Source organism: Exophiala aquamarina (assembly GCF_000709125.1).
Source record: "Exophiala aquamarina CBS 119918 chromosome Unknown aczIA-supercont1.39, whole genome shotgun sequence".
NCBI classification, from domain to species: Eukaryota; Fungi; Ascomycota; class Eurotiomycetes; order Chaetothyriales; family Herpotrichiellaceae; genus Exophiala; species Exophiala aquamarina.
This window is the reverse complement of record NW_013550549.1, coordinates 25,849-42,098: the sequence shown is the minus strand read 5'-3', so window position 1 is coordinate 42,098 and position 16,250 is coordinate 25,849. Positions and strand designations below refer to the sequence as shown.

The 16,250-nt window shown below is 44.2% G+C and overlaps 7 protein-coding genes across 7 annotated transcripts; 6 read left to right on the top strand and 1 right to left on the bottom strand.

Annotated features, from left to right (window-relative positions):
• Positions 1 to 547: 547 nt before the first annotated feature.
• On the top strand, positions 548 to 2,254 carry A1O9_12983 (uncharacterized protein; the record flags this gene model as incomplete). Its single annotated transcript, XM_013398101.1, has 1 exon — positions 548 to 2,254. The coding sequence occupies one exon, from the start codon at positions 548 to 550 to the stop codon at positions 2,252 to 2,254; it is 1,707 nt and encodes a 568-aa protein (XP_013253555.1).
• A 1,813-nt stretch (positions 2,255 to 4,067) lies between these two features.
• A1O9_12982 (uncharacterized protein) lies at positions 4,068 to 4,856 on the top strand (the record flags this gene model as incomplete). Its single annotated transcript, XM_013398100.1, has 1 exon — positions 4,068 to 4,856. The coding sequence occupies exon 1, from the start codon at positions 4,362 to 4,364 to the stop codon at positions 4,854 to 4,856; it is 495 nt and encodes a 164-aa protein (XP_013253554.1). The 5' UTR covers positions 4,068 to 4,361.
• A 597-nt stretch (positions 4,857 to 5,453) lies between these two features.
• A1O9_12981 (uncharacterized protein) lies at positions 5,454 to 5,830 on the top strand (the record flags this gene model as incomplete). The annotated part of the gene is made up of 2 exons (XM_013398099.1): positions 5,454 to 5,554; positions 5,626 to 5,830. Coding segments are annotated over 2 exons (306 nt in total), but the record flags the coding sequence as incomplete, so codon positions are not given.
• A 139-nt stretch (positions 5,831 to 5,969) lies between these two features.
• A1O9_12980 (uncharacterized protein) lies at positions 5,970 to 6,514 on the top strand. Its single transcript, XM_013398098.1, has one exon. It carries the CDS (start codon positions 6,157 to 6,159, stop codon positions 6,436 to 6,438), a length of 282 nt encoding a protein of 93 aa, XP_013253552.1. The 5' UTR covers positions 5,970 to 6,156; the 3' UTR covers positions 6,439 to 6,514.
• A 650-nt stretch (positions 6,515 to 7,164) lies between these two features.
• Positions 7,165 to 7,398, top strand: A1O9_12979 (uncharacterized protein; the record flags this gene model as incomplete). The annotated part of the gene is made up of 1 exon (XM_013398097.1): positions 7,165 to 7,398. A coding segment is annotated over one exon (234 nt), but the record flags the coding sequence as incomplete, so codon positions are not given.
• Positions 7,399 to 8,042: 644 nt separating this feature from the next.
• A1O9_12978 (uncharacterized protein) lies at positions 8,043 to 8,991 on the bottom strand (the record flags this gene model as incomplete). The annotated part of the gene is made up of 4 exons (XM_013398096.1): positions 8,043 to 8,249; positions 8,300 to 8,386; positions 8,437 to 8,472; positions 8,524 to 8,991. 4 exons carry the CDS (start codon positions 8,989 to 8,991, stop codon positions 8,043 to 8,045), a joined length of 798 nt encoding a protein of 265 aa, XP_013253550.1.
• A 2,205-nt stretch (positions 8,992 to 11,196) lies between these two features.
• Positions 11,197 to 13,114, top strand: A1O9_12977 (uncharacterized protein; the record flags this gene model as incomplete). The annotated part of the gene is made up of 7 exons (XM_013398095.1): positions 11,197 to 11,422; positions 11,475 to 11,698; positions 11,747 to 11,786; positions 11,845 to 11,876; positions 11,934 to 12,283; positions 12,334 to 12,804; positions 12,862 to 13,114. The coding sequence occupies 7 exons, from the start codon at positions 11,197 to 11,199 to the stop codon at positions 13,112 to 13,114; spliced, it is 1,596 nt and encodes a 531-aa protein (XP_013253549.1).
• Between the last annotated feature and the right edge of the window lie 3,136 nt (positions 13,115 to 16,250).

Below are 16,250 nucleotides of genomic sequence, written 5' to 3'. Positions count from 1 at the left end.
TTACGTCGCGCGCACGAGGTCGCCGACGACGCATATTGTGATGTGGCGTGACCATCACATTCGGGCTTTCCCAGTTCGGATTCCACGCCCGGACCAACTAATGGGTCTAACCGAATTCGGTGACACACCTCGCCCCTGCACAATTGAGGACGAATGCAATAAACTACCTGGGATAATGCCTCTGCGATATGACTTTTCAACTATCCTGTATCGAACTCGAATGACGATGCACTCCGCAACACGCAGACTAGTGCTTCCTCAGGCTCGGTCTTAGATACTGTGGACACCGGAAGTAGATGATGTGCCGATCTTCCAGGACTTTCCGGGATTAAAAATTTGTCTCGTGTTGATTGTTCAAAGTCGAATGAGCATTCCCTAAATAGATCAGGTGGCGTCAACCTTGTTAGGTTTGTCTTAATTGATGGATTCTCTATTAGTATATAAGCCGCTTTCCAACCATTTTAAGCAATTCCTTTCACTCTTCCTCCGTCATCCACGCATAGTATTCCGAACAAGACGATTATCTAGAAACTTCTCGAAGACAGCCATGCATTCTGCTCAACAACCCAACACCATCGTCATTGTTGGAGGCGTCGCCGGTGGCATGTCATGTGCGACCCGACTACGACGTCTGGACGAGAAAGCAAACATCATAGTCTTGGAGAAGGGTACATACGTGAGCTACGCTAACTGTGGGATTCCTTACGCTTTAGGAAATGTGATCAAGGGTGAAGCTAAGCTGCACCTCCAAACGGCGGAGAAGATCGCGAGTTGGTTCAACATTGATGTCAAGACCGATGCAGAACTCGTTGCCATCGAAAGAACAAGCAAGCTCATTCGAGTGAAATATCGTGTGAACGAAGGTTGCGGATCTACAGGCGCTACGGAGCATATAAGATATGATAAGCTTGTGCTGGCACTCGGCGCTGAATCTTTTAAACTGCCCATCAAAGGAATCGACTCGGGACATGTTTTTACTCTCCAAACAATCCCGGATTTGCAACATATTCAGTCATATATTGCGACAAACAAATGCCAAAATGTGGCAGTCATTGGAGGAGGATTTATTGGACTTGAAGCAGCAGAGAATCTCCGCCTGCTCGGTACAAACGTTACAGTCCTCGAGTATTTGCCCCATGTCTTCCCCCCAATTGACCGTGACATGGCAGAGCCTCTGCATAAGGAAATGGAACGCAATGGCATCCACCTTGTCTTGAATGCCCGAATTACCGAAATAACCTCCAGCCAAATTCTACTAGACAAGACTAGCCCAGTTAATGCGGATCTCGTCATTCTCGCTGTAGGAGTACGTCCACGCACAGCTGTTGTGGAGGATGCAGGGATCTGGGTTGGCAAAGCAGGCGTCGTCGTGAACGACACGATGCAGACATCTGATCCCGACATCTACGCCGTTGGTGATATGGTCGAAACTCCGCACTTAGTATCTGGCCAAATGGTCAAAATCGCACTTGCTGGTCCTGCAAACCGACAAGGCCGCCTAGCCGCTGATCATATTTGCGGATTGAATAACAGCTATCGTGGAAATGTTGGGACAGCTGTATGCAAAGTCTTTGATTTGACTGTTAGTACTGTCGGTCTTTCAGTTGAAGCATTGAAAGCTATTGGGCATGGCGATAAGACGAGATATCTCATAATCCATCCTGCACACCATGCCGGGTACTATCCAGGAGCCGAGCCAATGGTAATAAAGGTTGTTTTCGAAGATGGTTCGGGTCGTTTACTTGGTGCTCAAATTGTGGGCAAGGAAGGAGTCGATAAAAGGAATGATCTACTTGCAATGGCGATTCGAGGAGGCCTAAGCATCGAGGATTTGGAACATGTGGAGCTTGGATACTCTCCTCCTTATGGTGCAGCAAAGGATCCAGTCAACATGATCGGTTTCGTCGGTGGAAACATCCTCAGAGGACTAGTACAGATGATAAATGCTGAAGACCTTATCGACGATCTTAGATCCGACGGCTTGGAGAAGTACCAAATCATCGATGTACGATCTCTGGAAGAGTTTCGTCAAGGTCATATGGTTGGGGCTATTAACATTCCAATCGGTGATCTTCGAAAATCTCTGGCGTCTCTCGACAAAGCCAAGAAGTTGTTGGTCTATTGCTGGGTGGGATACCGCGGGTATCTAGGTTATCGGATATTGAAACAGAATGGGTTCGAAGTTGTTAACCTGAACGGTGGGTTCAAAGCCGTATGTATAGGAGGATATAATGCTCTAGTAGAGACAAAGTAATATATAGTTGGTAGTATTCTATGACAGAGTATATTTAACTTCGAGGTCAGCCCCTATTCTAAGGGAAGATTTCTCCTAACACGATAATTAAGTCGTCCTGAAAATAATATTTACAACTCGTCGAATGTTAACTAAGAAAGCTCTTTGACTCAGGAGATATGTACAATCGGAACCTTATACTTATTACATAGGAAACCTTAGGCTATTCCTAACAAAAAAAATACGAATCCTATGTAGGAAGGGTAGATTACCATCTATAGTTTCTATCCTCGGTATACCTCTCCTCTATTAAGAGTATTAAATTTTGTGTAATACCTTCTAGCTTATTTATACTAATAGTTAACTTGTTATATTAACCTTAGTAGGCTACGAGGTTTAACGGACTTTATCTATTATAGTATATAGAGACCTCTTAATTAGATAGTTATGAGCTAAGGATACTATAGAGTCGAAAATTAATGACCGCTTTATATCGCCGTCGTATGAACGTATAGATAAAGTTCTAAAGTCTCGCTAAAGAAAGTAAATAAGCACTATCTAACGTGTAAGAATTCAAACGACGTACTACCGACACTAACTAGATGATCGGCCCAGCGAGATATGGTCCCTTTACGAAGAAGGTGCAAGTCCGGGAAATAGAACAACAGCATACAGAAGGAAAGTATACCGTTGTAGATCCTGTAGCAGGAGGTTGAATTTGTTTCGTTCGCCGTCACATCTATATCAAGAGGAAAACCTACAATGTAATCCATAAAGTAAAGTGGAGTTTGCGATCCTAGGCAATAGCACGCAAGAGTCTTAGTTTATGGATTATCCTGGCTTTGAGCAACTCACCAGCGTAAATTCCACAGAGAGTTGCATTAATATTCTTCCACGTCCAGTTGACCTTACCGTCAGAGTCATCTCTTTTAGCAGCAAGGCGCTTTTTGTCTGCTCTGCCGTCTCTGACATGGTGGTCTGGAGGTCTGACTATTGAATCTTTATCTTCGACATAAGGTTCCGCCAAGTATTTATCATGAGTCATGGTTACTCTACACTAGGCGAGATTCTTGCAGCCAGCGTAGTTCTCGGTGAAAGTTGAAAATCCTGTCGAAGGTCTAGGTCGCCACTCTAAGGGGAGTATTATACACGTATAGCTTTCTGAAAGGACCCATAGGAAACATATTCGCTGGACGTGGAATATCCGGATCTAGACGTTCAAAATATTTCCTAAATCGCTGGGCATATTGAATTTGACACAAGAGAGTCTGGAAAGCGGGAGTTAGACTTAGTGAGTCAAGCCATCTACCGCTATCCCCAGTCAGGAAAACTATCCTAAGATCAGATCTGTCGCAGTCATCCGGTTGGGCAAGATATTTCAAGAGACATTGTTCTGATGGTTGCAGCAAGGCCAGCTAACATGAATGGTGTGAGTCCCACCGTTAATAATTTACTATGGGGATTGGTTGGAGCCGCACTACGCTGAAGGGTTGCCAACAGGAGCTTACGGAGAAATCGATTACTATCCCTGTGATCCCACTGCTGAGAACGAGATAGCTTGTTTACTTCTCCGCATTTTCGTTCCAAGGATCTCCGCAGGAGTCCGCTACAGCCGAGTCAGCTCTAGCACTAACAATCCTGTGCATAGCAATTTTCAACTTAAAACATGATTACACTTCTACGCGGAATGGAGATGAGAATGTACGGGTCCACAGCGATCACCGGTATTTGTTTGCCCTGGGTACTGCACCTAGCGAAAGATGGCGAATAAATTAAATGAGTAGCCGGTTCTACTAAGACTGCCTATTGGGCTGCTGTACTTGACACATGAGAAATGTTAGCGTTTGAAGACCAAAACATAATCATTACTGGTGGTTCTTCTGGTATCGGCCATGCCATCCTACTTCTGCTTGCGGAGAGGGGAGCAACCGTGTGGGCATCAGATCTTTCCCAAACCCTCCCAAGGACATGAATGGGTGGATAACCGAGGCAAGGTACACTTCCAGGGCAATCTGGACGTGGCCGACCGCTCAGCCTCAATGAAATACATCGACGGGGTGGTAGCAGCGACAGGTCAACTGGATGGCTTGGTTGAGGGGGAATTGCATCCGATGATATATATGATCGGATGCTCGATGCCGACATTGGAAGTACATGGACATTCGGTACATATGCGCATCAGCTCATGGCGAAGCAAGAGCCCCGCGGATCTAATGGTTCTAGAAGAAACATTTTCAACATTGCTAGTGGTGCTGGGACGCGTGGGGTATCTCGTCTTGCTGCCTCATGTGCTATGAAACATGCGGTAATAGGTCTAGCAAGAGCCTGGCACCAAGATTTTGGCAAGAATAATATCCGTGTGCACGCTGTTGCTCCAGGTGGGTCGGTAGTCCTATGGTCTCTTGGATTTTCTCCCAGTCTGATCATGTTGAAGGCACGACTGCAACTCCAGCCTACATCAAGCGCGTATAGAGAGGCAGGATTTTTTGAGCTGACGCCAAAAAATCCTTTGGGACGGTCAGCTCAGCCAGTTGAGATCGGTAGAGCCGTTGCTTTTCTTCTTTCAGATGAACCTAGCGGTGTAGGTAGCGAAATCCTGCCCGTCACCGGGGGATATACTTGAAGCGGTTTGAGGTCATTGTTTGGCGGTACTGTCTTCAGGTGGAGTAGCTGGTGAAGCGGCGCGTGTCAACTCCGCGATTGGACACATAACTAAATAATAGACTTTGAAGAACCGAGCAAGAGTTAATCCTAACCGACTCCAAGATGCCATCTAGGCCAGAGCACCCCCAGACCGTGAGTATATCCCTGAGGAAGAGTGTCTATCCTTGCTCTAACAAGCTTTGGAACTTGCTAATAGATTAGACAAGGCTAGCCGGGTTACACGGCATGAGAGGCAAGAAACCAATCAGTTTCAGGACGCTTGATGAGGAGAAGGTAAGGCCAAAAAGAATGGCAGGGATAATAATCTCTGGCTGACTAGACTCAAATCCTTAGCTTCTCTTCCCCACCAAACAACGTTGCACGCATCAGATGTGGCTCGGATGGAGCCTTTCAAGATATAAGATAGCTGCGAGGTGTTGAACCCCTTCCACGGCAGCCACATGGTGTCGGATTTGTTGTTTCTATTGACCTCCAGAACATTAACGTTGCCATCATGATATCTAATTTTGAAGAGAAATATTTATCCTTTTTTTAATATCACTCACGACCTTAGAAGGTGAAGATAATACATGTTGGATCAGGAGCTTTAGGGCTGCTGCTAGCATACAAAGCTGAACAGCAGTTAAACAATTACTCTCTGATATGTGATGAAAATCTGTTAGCCCCCAATCGACGAGCCGTTCGCGGACAAGTTTAGAGCTAATAAAGGCTTCTATTTCTATCGATAGAAACGACTTCATTGGAAGAACTTGGTACGAGAACAAATATCCTGGATGCGCCTGTGACGTCCCTACACTCACCTATACATATACCGTTGAGACGAACTCGGAAAATTCTAACTTCTACTCCTATTCAGAAGAGGTTCAAACCTATTTTGAGCGATTCCAGGAGAAGGATAAAATGGCAAAGTACATCCATTTAAACACAGAAGTCAAAGCCGTGACTTAGGGTGGATCTAAAAGGGAATGTGAGTTGGAACACGGAATCTGTGTCTTAAGAGGCATTAGATCTAATCTTTTCTAGAAGAGAAGGTAAGGCTGCTGGCTCCCACATCCAAACATCACTATATTGCGATAGAGAACGAAACTTCCGCAACGACCCTGGTTTCCACCTCGCCTACCGCAAGAGATTGAATCTGCTCTTACCCAAATGTTCCCACTATTTTTGCGGGGAACCGAGTTGAACAAATCAGCTCGAGAGAACTTCAGAGAGATCATGTTAGGCAGGCTCGGACCAGGACACGAAGATTTAAAGGCAAAATGATTCCGACATGGCCTCCTGGTTGTCGTAGACTGACACCAGGCGAAGGTTATCTTGAGACTTTGATCCAAGACCACGTCGGTGTCATACATGGCAAGATTATCAGGTTTACCGAAAATAGACTCGTGACGGCAACCGGAGAAGAGCTGAATTTTGATATCATTGCGTATGCCACGGGGTTGGCCATCTCATATATACCACATATTGGTATTATGGGAGAAAGGGAACGACGATGCAGGAGGAATGGTCTGAGACGCCAAACACCTATCTGCGTATTGTAGCACCAAATTTCCAAATTACTTCGTTGTAATAGACCGACGCGGTAATTGGGGACAAGGATTTAGGTTACCTTCTGTAAGAGTCATTGCTGTGCTGATTTATCTCCGTCCAGTAGCTTACGTTAATATTTTTGATGACAACACGAAGTGCAGCTTGAATATGCCCTCGGGTGCGTTAGAAAGATGCAAGAAGAGGGAATTACGGCACAAAAACTTGTTTATATGATTATTCAGAAAGAAGTTATCCAACTAATTCAACTGCTGTGGGACAAAGCTCGCCCATATAATGAGAAGAAAGTGTAGTACCAAGGACGAGGACCAAAGGGACCATGATTAGGTGCACGGCTGGAGATTGAAACGGGAGGCAGTCCACGGTAGCTACTTGCACGGGATATTGGCGTATGAGCAAGATTCGCGTCAAACCTATGCTACTCTTTAGTAGAGATGATTGACGTGATTAAGCGCCACTTTCAGGTAGTGATCAGCTAATCTATGTGGATCCCTCCAGAACGCCAATGCAAGCACCCTACAAGCCTATCACGGATCATATCATAACGCCAACGTAGGTATGCACCTAATGAAGTAATCGTAGTCCGTCATTAAGGCAGTCGTAGTCACGATGACTAAGATGGCCGCGTAATACTCCAACTTGGTTGAATTGTGCCTATACAAGACCGAGGTTGGATCAATGAATGCGATTGTCGCCAGGTGTATCTAAATATTATCCCGGAAAGGGCTCGCAATCAGGTTTCATTGGGCTTAGAAATTACTCATGCACACTTAAGTGATAATTGTCTACATTACTGGCTATCCGAGGCGGATGCAAAGTCCGTAGTGGCAAGAGGCTGGGGTCAACGTTTTCCTCTCCACGGAGTGGATAAAGGTTGGGTTATGCTATATGCACTTCGGACTACGGATGAGGTTGAAGACATTAGATGCATTGTAAGAGCTGGGATTGCTTAAGTCACCGGTGGTAACGTCCAAGTGTCCGAGGTTTCTCAAATCTAATGAGAGCATCAATATAGCCCAGAAATATCAGTCACGACCTACATGTCTAAAGTCTCTCACAAGATTCTTCTCGAGACAGTTGTTAGTTCTTGTTCGTGGGAAACCAAGGTCACGTTTTAACTGTATGGGTGCACATTCTTTTAGCACATAAGGAGCGAGCTTTTAATTGGCGGACAGGCCACCAGCCCAATATCAATTAAAACAAGACAAGGATGATAGAGTACGTATCGGAAGATTCACGCTCCCAACACCTCTCTAGCGAGTGTGACGGCAGATATAACATGACCGGCTTATTCTTGTCGAGGTCTCAGGCTTCTCAGAGAATTCATAGCGCGATGGCTCGACAAGGTCGGAGGTAGAGGAGGTATCGCCATAGCCCCGAGGGAGTCACAGATCTAAGCTCGATCGTTTTCCAATTTACAACCTAGGGGGTAAATTTATGGGTATTTAGTTGCCTCAGCAAGTAGACTATTGATACGAAACTTTTAGCTCCTAGTTCGGTCTTGGTCGCTGGTATTAACTCTCTTCGCAACTCACGAGTGCACAACATTCATCTACCGACTAAAAACTCTTAGTCGTCATTTTTGTGGAAGGGAAAGTCACGAACCTCCGGGTGCATAGATTGTTGCTGCGCCGTCAACTGGCAGGTTCACGCCACTAACAAACGCTGCATCGTCTGAGCAAAGATAAACCGCAGTATTTGCAACATATCCTAACGAGCTGTTGCTCTTTAGGGCTGAGCCCAACGGAAAGGCGGCTTCGAACTTTGCACGGTTCTCTGGGGTATCCTCAACACCCATAAATGACTGTGCACTAAACGGAGTTTAGCATATTCCACGGATCGAAGCTAATGAACCCACAGGTCTGTGTAGGCAAGTATAGGGCACACAGAGTTTACTCGGATTCCTGAATGACCATACTCTGACGCGAGGCCCTCCGTGATCTAAGCCGTTTCAGGTCAGTCTTGACTCTTCAACAATGAGTCTACCGTACCTTATTCACAAAAGCCTTCGTACCACCATACCACACCTGTTTCAATGTTAGTGAGCGTACTGTTCTTAAATGCATGAGAGTCTTTACCAGGCCATTCTTTACTCTTATTCCTCCCACAGAGCTGACATTAAGAATTATGCCGGCATTTTGTTTCAGGAAGTGTGGCATGATGACCGCGACGCTGAGGAAGATGGATTTCATATTCACGTTGATGACCTTATCATACTCTTCTTCCGTCACTGTATGGGAGTCCTTCTTTGCATATGTTGTCCCAGCATTGTTGACCACAATATCGATCTTCCCAAACGTTTTCAATGCAGCGTCGCACATCTTCACCCAAGATGCCTGACTGGTGACATTTGTTTTATGAAACAGTGCAGCTTCTTGGCCGTGTGCTGACCTGATTTCCCCTTCCACCTTGCCTCCTTTCTCCGGATTTATGTCTGCAATGACAATACGTGCACCTTCCTCGGCAAACCGCTTCGCTATTGCTTCTCCAAACCCATGACCGGCTCCAGTTATGACGCACACTTTCCCTTGTAACTTTGCCGACATCGCTGTTGCAGGTTGTAAGCACTCACTGACGAAAAAATTAAATGAAAATATCTAACTATTCTAAGTAATGTGCGTTTATGTCTGCATCGTGTGGCGTATGGTCCGACATTCTCTGTGGTACGATATCCCCAACTTCCACTTCTCCAAACCTAAGAGATAGTCAGCGCCTAGTGAACCTTAGGATTACTAGGGCGTCCACTTCTCCACAGCAAGTGCGAGATCAAGTCGGTGTGGTTGTAGCCAGACAAAATACATCCACCTCAAGCCCCATCTCGTCTAACATCGTTCTGCGGCATATATAAGATATCCTTGAGATTCGAGGATTAATTAGTCTCAGCAACAGGTGAGAAAACAATAGGAATGCGGCAAAAGCCTACCTTACAACAGGTCCATTCCTCCATCCACGCTAGTAAGCTAGGGAATTAGCAAAAAACTAAGCCTCATTGATTTAGCTTACACACGAACAGAAGTCGTTTGAAAGCCACCTACGCCTCTAGATCAGAAAAGCACCTATTGTCTCTTATTGCTCGTCTGTAATGTACAATTTTGATGGCCTAGTCGCGCCGCTTAGACCTGAAATTCAACCTACTAATAGCTCGCGATTCCAGATATCGATATATTGCCACGCCGATTGGTACGTTCTCGATAGGAGTTTCCCAGTATCATCATCACCTAAAAGGTTTTGGCTTAAAGTTTCGGGGGTTGAGATCTTAATCTGAGGTTACATTCTTCTTTCATGATTCAACACTCAACCTGAATGTTTCAAGTTGGGCATCAAAGCATGATATCTTGAAGACGGGTAGAACTAATCACAGGCGAACAGAGCTGTCGCGGATGTGTTCCAGAATTAGCATTCGGTTCGCAAGCCTAAGACTATATGGATTATCGATCTGGAGTCTTACAAAGTATCTGTTGGTTACCGCCGCTTGAAACATAACACGGGGTCGGTCAGCTAGACGCGTAACATTTTCGACGGTACTAGCATCTTCTTCCACTACAAGACACTTTCAGACCGGGAAAGGTTGTTCGGCAATATGGTTGGAGAAGGAAAGAAGACATCAAGTCAGGGTTTTCGGGTCCCTGGTTAGCCTGTAGAGGTGGGCCCATGATCCACCCCTTGGTATAACATAGGCTATAGCCCGCAGATTAGGCAGGGTTCCCCGCGGGGTTCTGGAGCAATTCTCCAAGTGGTGCTGACGAAAAATGACACTAGCGTATTCTCTGTGTTACTCCGCTAATTTCTTCTCAGATACGCGTATAGCCACGAGTATTACTCTCCCGTGCTTGGTTAGGTCTTAAATCCGACAGAGGCTCCTCTCCTCGCACTGCGATATCCGAGTAATGAAAGAGGGAAACAGTGTCAGTGAATTCTTTTGCCGGCACTAGTGCAAAACTGCATCTCCATTATGCCAACAATCAGATCAAAGAACCTTGTCCCTGGACATGCGAGGCCATAGCCTCGGCTCAACTATCAGATTTCAGATATTTCCTGCATACCGATGTCACGCACACTCTAGGCTAAAATGATGAGTTTCAGTATAGTACAGCTTAGCATAACAGCTGCTGGACAACTATCCATCGAGTATCTAGCTCCTACTAGGCCGACTAGTCAGGGCGATATGGAGTTGATACATAACTTATATACATAAATGCGTTACAGTTTATCACTATTTGAAATCTCATCGAGCCCTCGTTTCCGTGCCCCAAAATTTTAGTTACTACTAACTTATTCCATGGCACACTACACACCCTCGACGCCCCTAGAGCCGGTAGTTCGTGCACTACTCTCCAACTCTCTTCCCTAGGTCCATCAATACCCCCCCTATTCCCCCATTCCCCCATAAACTCAATCTCTTTCCTTCTTAGTATACTTCTACCCCCTTGGCTCCTACAGCGGCGGTCACGCTGCTGCGAAGCGACCAGCCTATACGCCATCGCTCACGGTCCCGCTTCTAAGATTCTTACCGCCTGTATACCCTGTTCTCCAACACATTAATGAGCTATAAAGAACTAACGCCTAGCGTTCTCCGCGAGGACCGTCTCCAACTCCCTCACCTTATTCGACTCCGAAAGGATCTACTTTCGCCTCGTGGCAGCGTAGAGGGAATATAAACCCCCCATCAGCTCTACGAGTCTATTTATACCTTTTTCGATCTCTATCGTTTCTATGTGTATCCACCACTCGAAGTTGCCTCATACTTCAACATGGGCTTGTTCAAGCATGGCAGAGGGAACGCGATCAGCCCCTCGCACTCCGCCAAGGCCAACACATACAACTTTTATGTCGTCTTCTTCAGCGCATTAGGCTCATTTACGTACGGATACAATTCATCGATTATCGGTTCCGTCTTTGGTTTACCCGCATTCTGGGACTACTTTGACATTTCTCTCACCGGACCCAATGCTAAGGAGGGAAACGATATAATCGGCGGTAAGCGCAAGGAGGTTCACTGGCATTGCAGACGTCTGACAATAAGAATTAGCTGCCAATGGCCTGTTCGCTGGGGGAGGCATTATTGGTGCTCTCATTGTTAACTGGATCCTCAACAGACTCGGCCGCTGCAAGTCTATTCAGATAGTCTGTGCTATCTGCGTTATCTCGGCCGCCATACAGGGCGGTGCGGCTCACGTTGGCATGTTTCTTGCTGGACGTTTCCTGAATGGTGTCGGTGTCGGTATGATGCAAGTCACCGTGCCTGCGTACATGGTTAGTCGTTCGACCTGCGAGGTGCAACTCTACTGACGTGCAGTAAAGTCGGAGTTGTCGCCTGCAAAGCAACGTGGTCGAATGACGGGTAAGCAGCCTTTCTAGAGTCGCTTTCCGTTTCGACATCGTGCTAACCTTTAGGCGAGGTTCACACGGGGTTCTCATTGTCTGCGGCTACGTAAGTATATATCTGCAACGCATTTATGTGTGCTGGGGATCTGACTGACGCCTTCAGGGGTCGGCCGCTTTCACCGGCCTAGGCTGCTATTTTGCAACGCCTCAAGTGCAGTGGAGGCTTTGTCTCAGTCTACAGATTGTAGCGCCCCTGATCCTGCTGATAGGCTCGCCTTGGTTGCCCGAATCGCCTCGTTGGCTCATTTCGAAGAGCAAAGAACGCTATGCGCTTGAGATTCTTCAAAAGCTGCATACTCGCCCAGATGATCCATCAGGTCTGGCAGCCAAGGAGGAATTTTACCAAATCTCCAAACAGATCGAGCTGGAGAATGCGACTGGTGTGCACGGAATCTGGGGCATGCTCAAGCGTGCTTCGTATCGCAAGCGAATATATTCCGGCCTGCTGGTGCAGTACGTCTTGATTTCGTCGATTTGTGAGATTCTGCTAACACGCTCGGCAGATGCGCTGCTCAATCGACCGGTGTGCTCGTCATCAACAATTACCAGGTCCTTTTGTACAACAATCTTGGCCTGTACGGGTGGCTACCACTCCTACTTTATGCTATCTATACCTCGTGGGCTGCATTTATGAACTGGGTCAATGCCATGCTCCTCGATCGTCTTGGGCGGATTCCCATCATCACCTTTGGCCTGACCGGCTGTATTTGCATGATGATCGTCGAGACTGCCATGGTGGCCACTTATGCGGGAACATCCAACAAGGGTGGCAATGCAGTGGGTGTCTTATTCTTATTTCTCTTTGTGACCTTTTATGGAGGCAGCCAGGACGCCAGCAGCTACGTGTACTGCAGCGAAATCTTTCCAACCGGTGTACGAGCCCATGGACTAGGCACTTCGATTGCTGGTCTTTTTGCGTCGACGCTGCTCTACACTGAGGTCGCACCGACTGCATTCGCCGAAATTGGATGGAAGTAGGCGTTTTGTCTTTGCTCTTATCATCTATAATTCCCTTTGCTAACGGTTTTTAGATATTACCTAGTCTTTATTATTGTTCCGGCCGCCTGCCTTCCATTCTTATGGCGCCTCCCTGAAACTAATGGGCTCTCGCTTGAGGAAATTGCTGCGAAATTTGGTGACGAAGTTGCTGTTGACCTCTCCTATCTCGACGAGGAGCGCCGGCGCGCGCTTGACGAACGCCTATTGGTAGTTGGTGTCGATATTACTAGGTCGCCGCCGAGTGAGAGCCGGGGCGAAACTAAGGAGACTACCATGGTGTTATAAACTAGATCACCGGAAAGGTCGCTAAGGATAAGCCACCTATACCTAAGAGAAAAATAGGGAAGTTAGCAACATTACGTAACCTTAGACTATAGTAGATTACGAACTAAGTCTCCGGGCTAGAAAATAACCCGGCTGTTACGAACTAGGTCACTTGAAAGGTTGCTAAGGGAATCAAGGCACCTGCCTAGGGAAGGAAGTTAGCCGATGGAGAACGAGGCTATATTACGTGACTAGGTAGGGCTAGATCTCCTAGATCCCTTAGATCTTATAGATCTCAAGAGATCCAGGGAGAGCCATAAGATCTAGGGAGAGCTACTAGTAATATATATATATACGCTTACTACCCTCGTTAAGATAGAATATAGTTAACTTCGTTAGTAATCCTATACCTATATTTAGGATATAGTCCGACGATTAAATATTCCCTTTATTATCCTAGTTAACACTCTTATATCTACTCTATAAAGGAACTCTACCTTAGTTAGAACTACTTATAGCTCGGATTATAATATATATCCTAAAATATAGGTATAGGATTATTAAGACTAAGCGATACTATTAGGCAATAGGTCCGTAAGCCCTTGAGGATCGCTCAAAAAGACTAGAATCTCGCACGAAGTACGAGGTGTCCGGGGGACAAGGTTTAGGATCTATTGTGGAAGTAGCTAAAGACTGTAGAAAGAAGGAGTAGAATATATAGTCGCTTCCTATCTTATTGAATGACTTAAGATCTATCTAAGTAAAGGAGTATAGGCCTGTTTTATATAGGCGTAGGCTTCGTTATAATATCTCGTAAGTACGAGAGTAATTGCCGAGTATTCGTAAATACGAGTTAACTCCTAGGATGCTTAGAAATCAAGTTAAGTGATTTCTAATCCTATAGAATAGAATGGCGTTTTATAGAATCTTCCGTAAGGCTTAAGTATAGCCTTGCCTAATGGATACCACGTGATCCTAGCTTATATAAGCCTAATCACGTGACTAGGCGTTAATAGGGTATCGCTTAGTCTTAACACGAGGTATTCTCGGACCTATTAGTTATATGCTTGCTAGGAAGCCTCTTAGGGTATTCCTAATAGATACCCTATAAACGCCTAGTTACGTGATTAGGCTTATATAAGCTAGGATTACGTAGTATTCATTAGGTAAGGCTATACTTAAGCCTTACGGAACATTCTATAAAACGCTATTCTATTCTATAGGATTAGAAATTACTTAACTTAATTTCTAAGTATCCTAGGAGTTAACTCGTATTTACGAATACTCGGCTATTACTCTCGACTTACGAGATATTACGAGGGAGCCTACGCCTATATAAAATAGGCCTATACTCCTTTACTTAGATAGATAAAAAAAAAAGTTATTCACTAAGATAAAAACTACGATACATTTTAATCTTTTAAGTCTAGCTACTTCTACTATAGATCTAAACCTTGTCCCTCGGACACCTTCTAAGTAGGTAGGTTTTAATTAGTACTAATAAGCGATACTAAATATTAGGCACTACTCGTGCTAATAGGCAGGACTACTAGTAGAGTAGTGTAAATAGTCTCAATATTAGATCTATCTCTTAATTACAAGTAATACCTTGACGTGTCTATCGTAGTAAGCTTAAAGCATAAGGTTCCCCTGAGACCCGCATACGGTGAGCAGCTCTTATATACTGGAGTCTCGGCGTTCGCTTAGCGGCGCTTATCCGTTCCTAATACTAAAGCGGAGTAAAACCTTATACTTATAGCTATTTTCTAGTATCTTAAGGTCTTCTCCTCCTCTTATTATATTATCTAATACTATCTACTCTCTTTCTACGCGTATAATCGTATAATTCGATACCTATAACCTTAACTACGTAAAGGAGGGCCCCTAGATAAGTCGTAAGTAACTAGCGGAGGAGGAGACCTCGTCCTAGTTAATATCTTTAACTACTAAATTAATCTTTAGGATAAGGATTATTTAATAACTCTTCTAGTAGTAACTAGTCGTTTATTAGCTCCCTAACGCTATTATAATAGAACTATAAGAGTATAAGTAACTTAACGAAAACACTAAGATAATCGATTAATTACTATATAGTCCTTAGAATATCGACTATAAGAACTTAAGGAGTCTAAAAACCTCGTATACGATTCGTATAGCTCCTAAGGTCTTATATATCGTACTCCTTAGTATTTTAGGACTAGTCTTAGTATAGAATAAGTACTTCTAGAGTCTATCGTAGTCCTATTTCGTAATAATTATCCTCCTCCCCCGAAGTATACTCGTCTTCGAGTATAGAAGTAGTAGGTAAAAAGTAGTATTCTAATATAGCGCTATATACGTTCTATATTAATATTAAAGAAAACGTAATATATTTCTCTAATCTTAGGGTCGCTCCTAATCCTAACTTATTCTACTCTTAGGAATTATTTCGTATTTACTTTAGTTTACTTAATCCTAGCGAAACTTCGCGTACTTCTTATATCCTAGTATAGTATATATAGTAAGCTATACCTATAAGGTTAAACTTTTTAATTATTTAATCTTAGCTATTTAATCTTCTTTAAGGTCTTAACGATTAGTCTCTAGATAAGGAGTATATTAACCTTCTTCTACTCTATCTATCTTTTTCTTTTTTTATATTTCTTATTCCTTAAGACCTCTCCCTCCTTAGTAAGTTCTATAGTTAGCCCTCTACTTTTTATCTATTAATAATATACTAGCTACTTATCTTTCTATCTCTATCTAGAATTTCTATATAAGTTTTTATTTTTATTTTTATTTTTTTTCTAGAATAGTTAAAGTTAACTTAGTATACTAATTATACTTATCTAGTATACTACCTAGTAGAGCCTTTATTCTATTAGTTTAAGGAAATATTAGTAATAAGATTATCGAGTATATTTTAGTAAGATATATAAGATCCTTAGGAAGGAATAACTATTACGGGAGGGGACTACGGTAGACCCTAGAAGCACCTATTCTATACTAAGACTAGTCCTAAAACACTAAGGGGCCTAGTATATAAGACCTTAGGGGCTATACGGATCGTATACGAGGTTTTTAGACTCCTTAAGTTCTTATAGTCGATATTCTAAGGACTATATAGTAATTAATCGATTATCTTAGTATTCTCGTTAAGTTACTTATACTCTTATAA

Excerpts from the sequence above, each read along its gene's own strand:
- A1O9_12980 (XM_013398098.1), top strand. The coding sequence starts at position 6,157 with ATGATTCCGACATGGCCTCCTGGTTGTCGTAGACTGACACCAGGCGAA.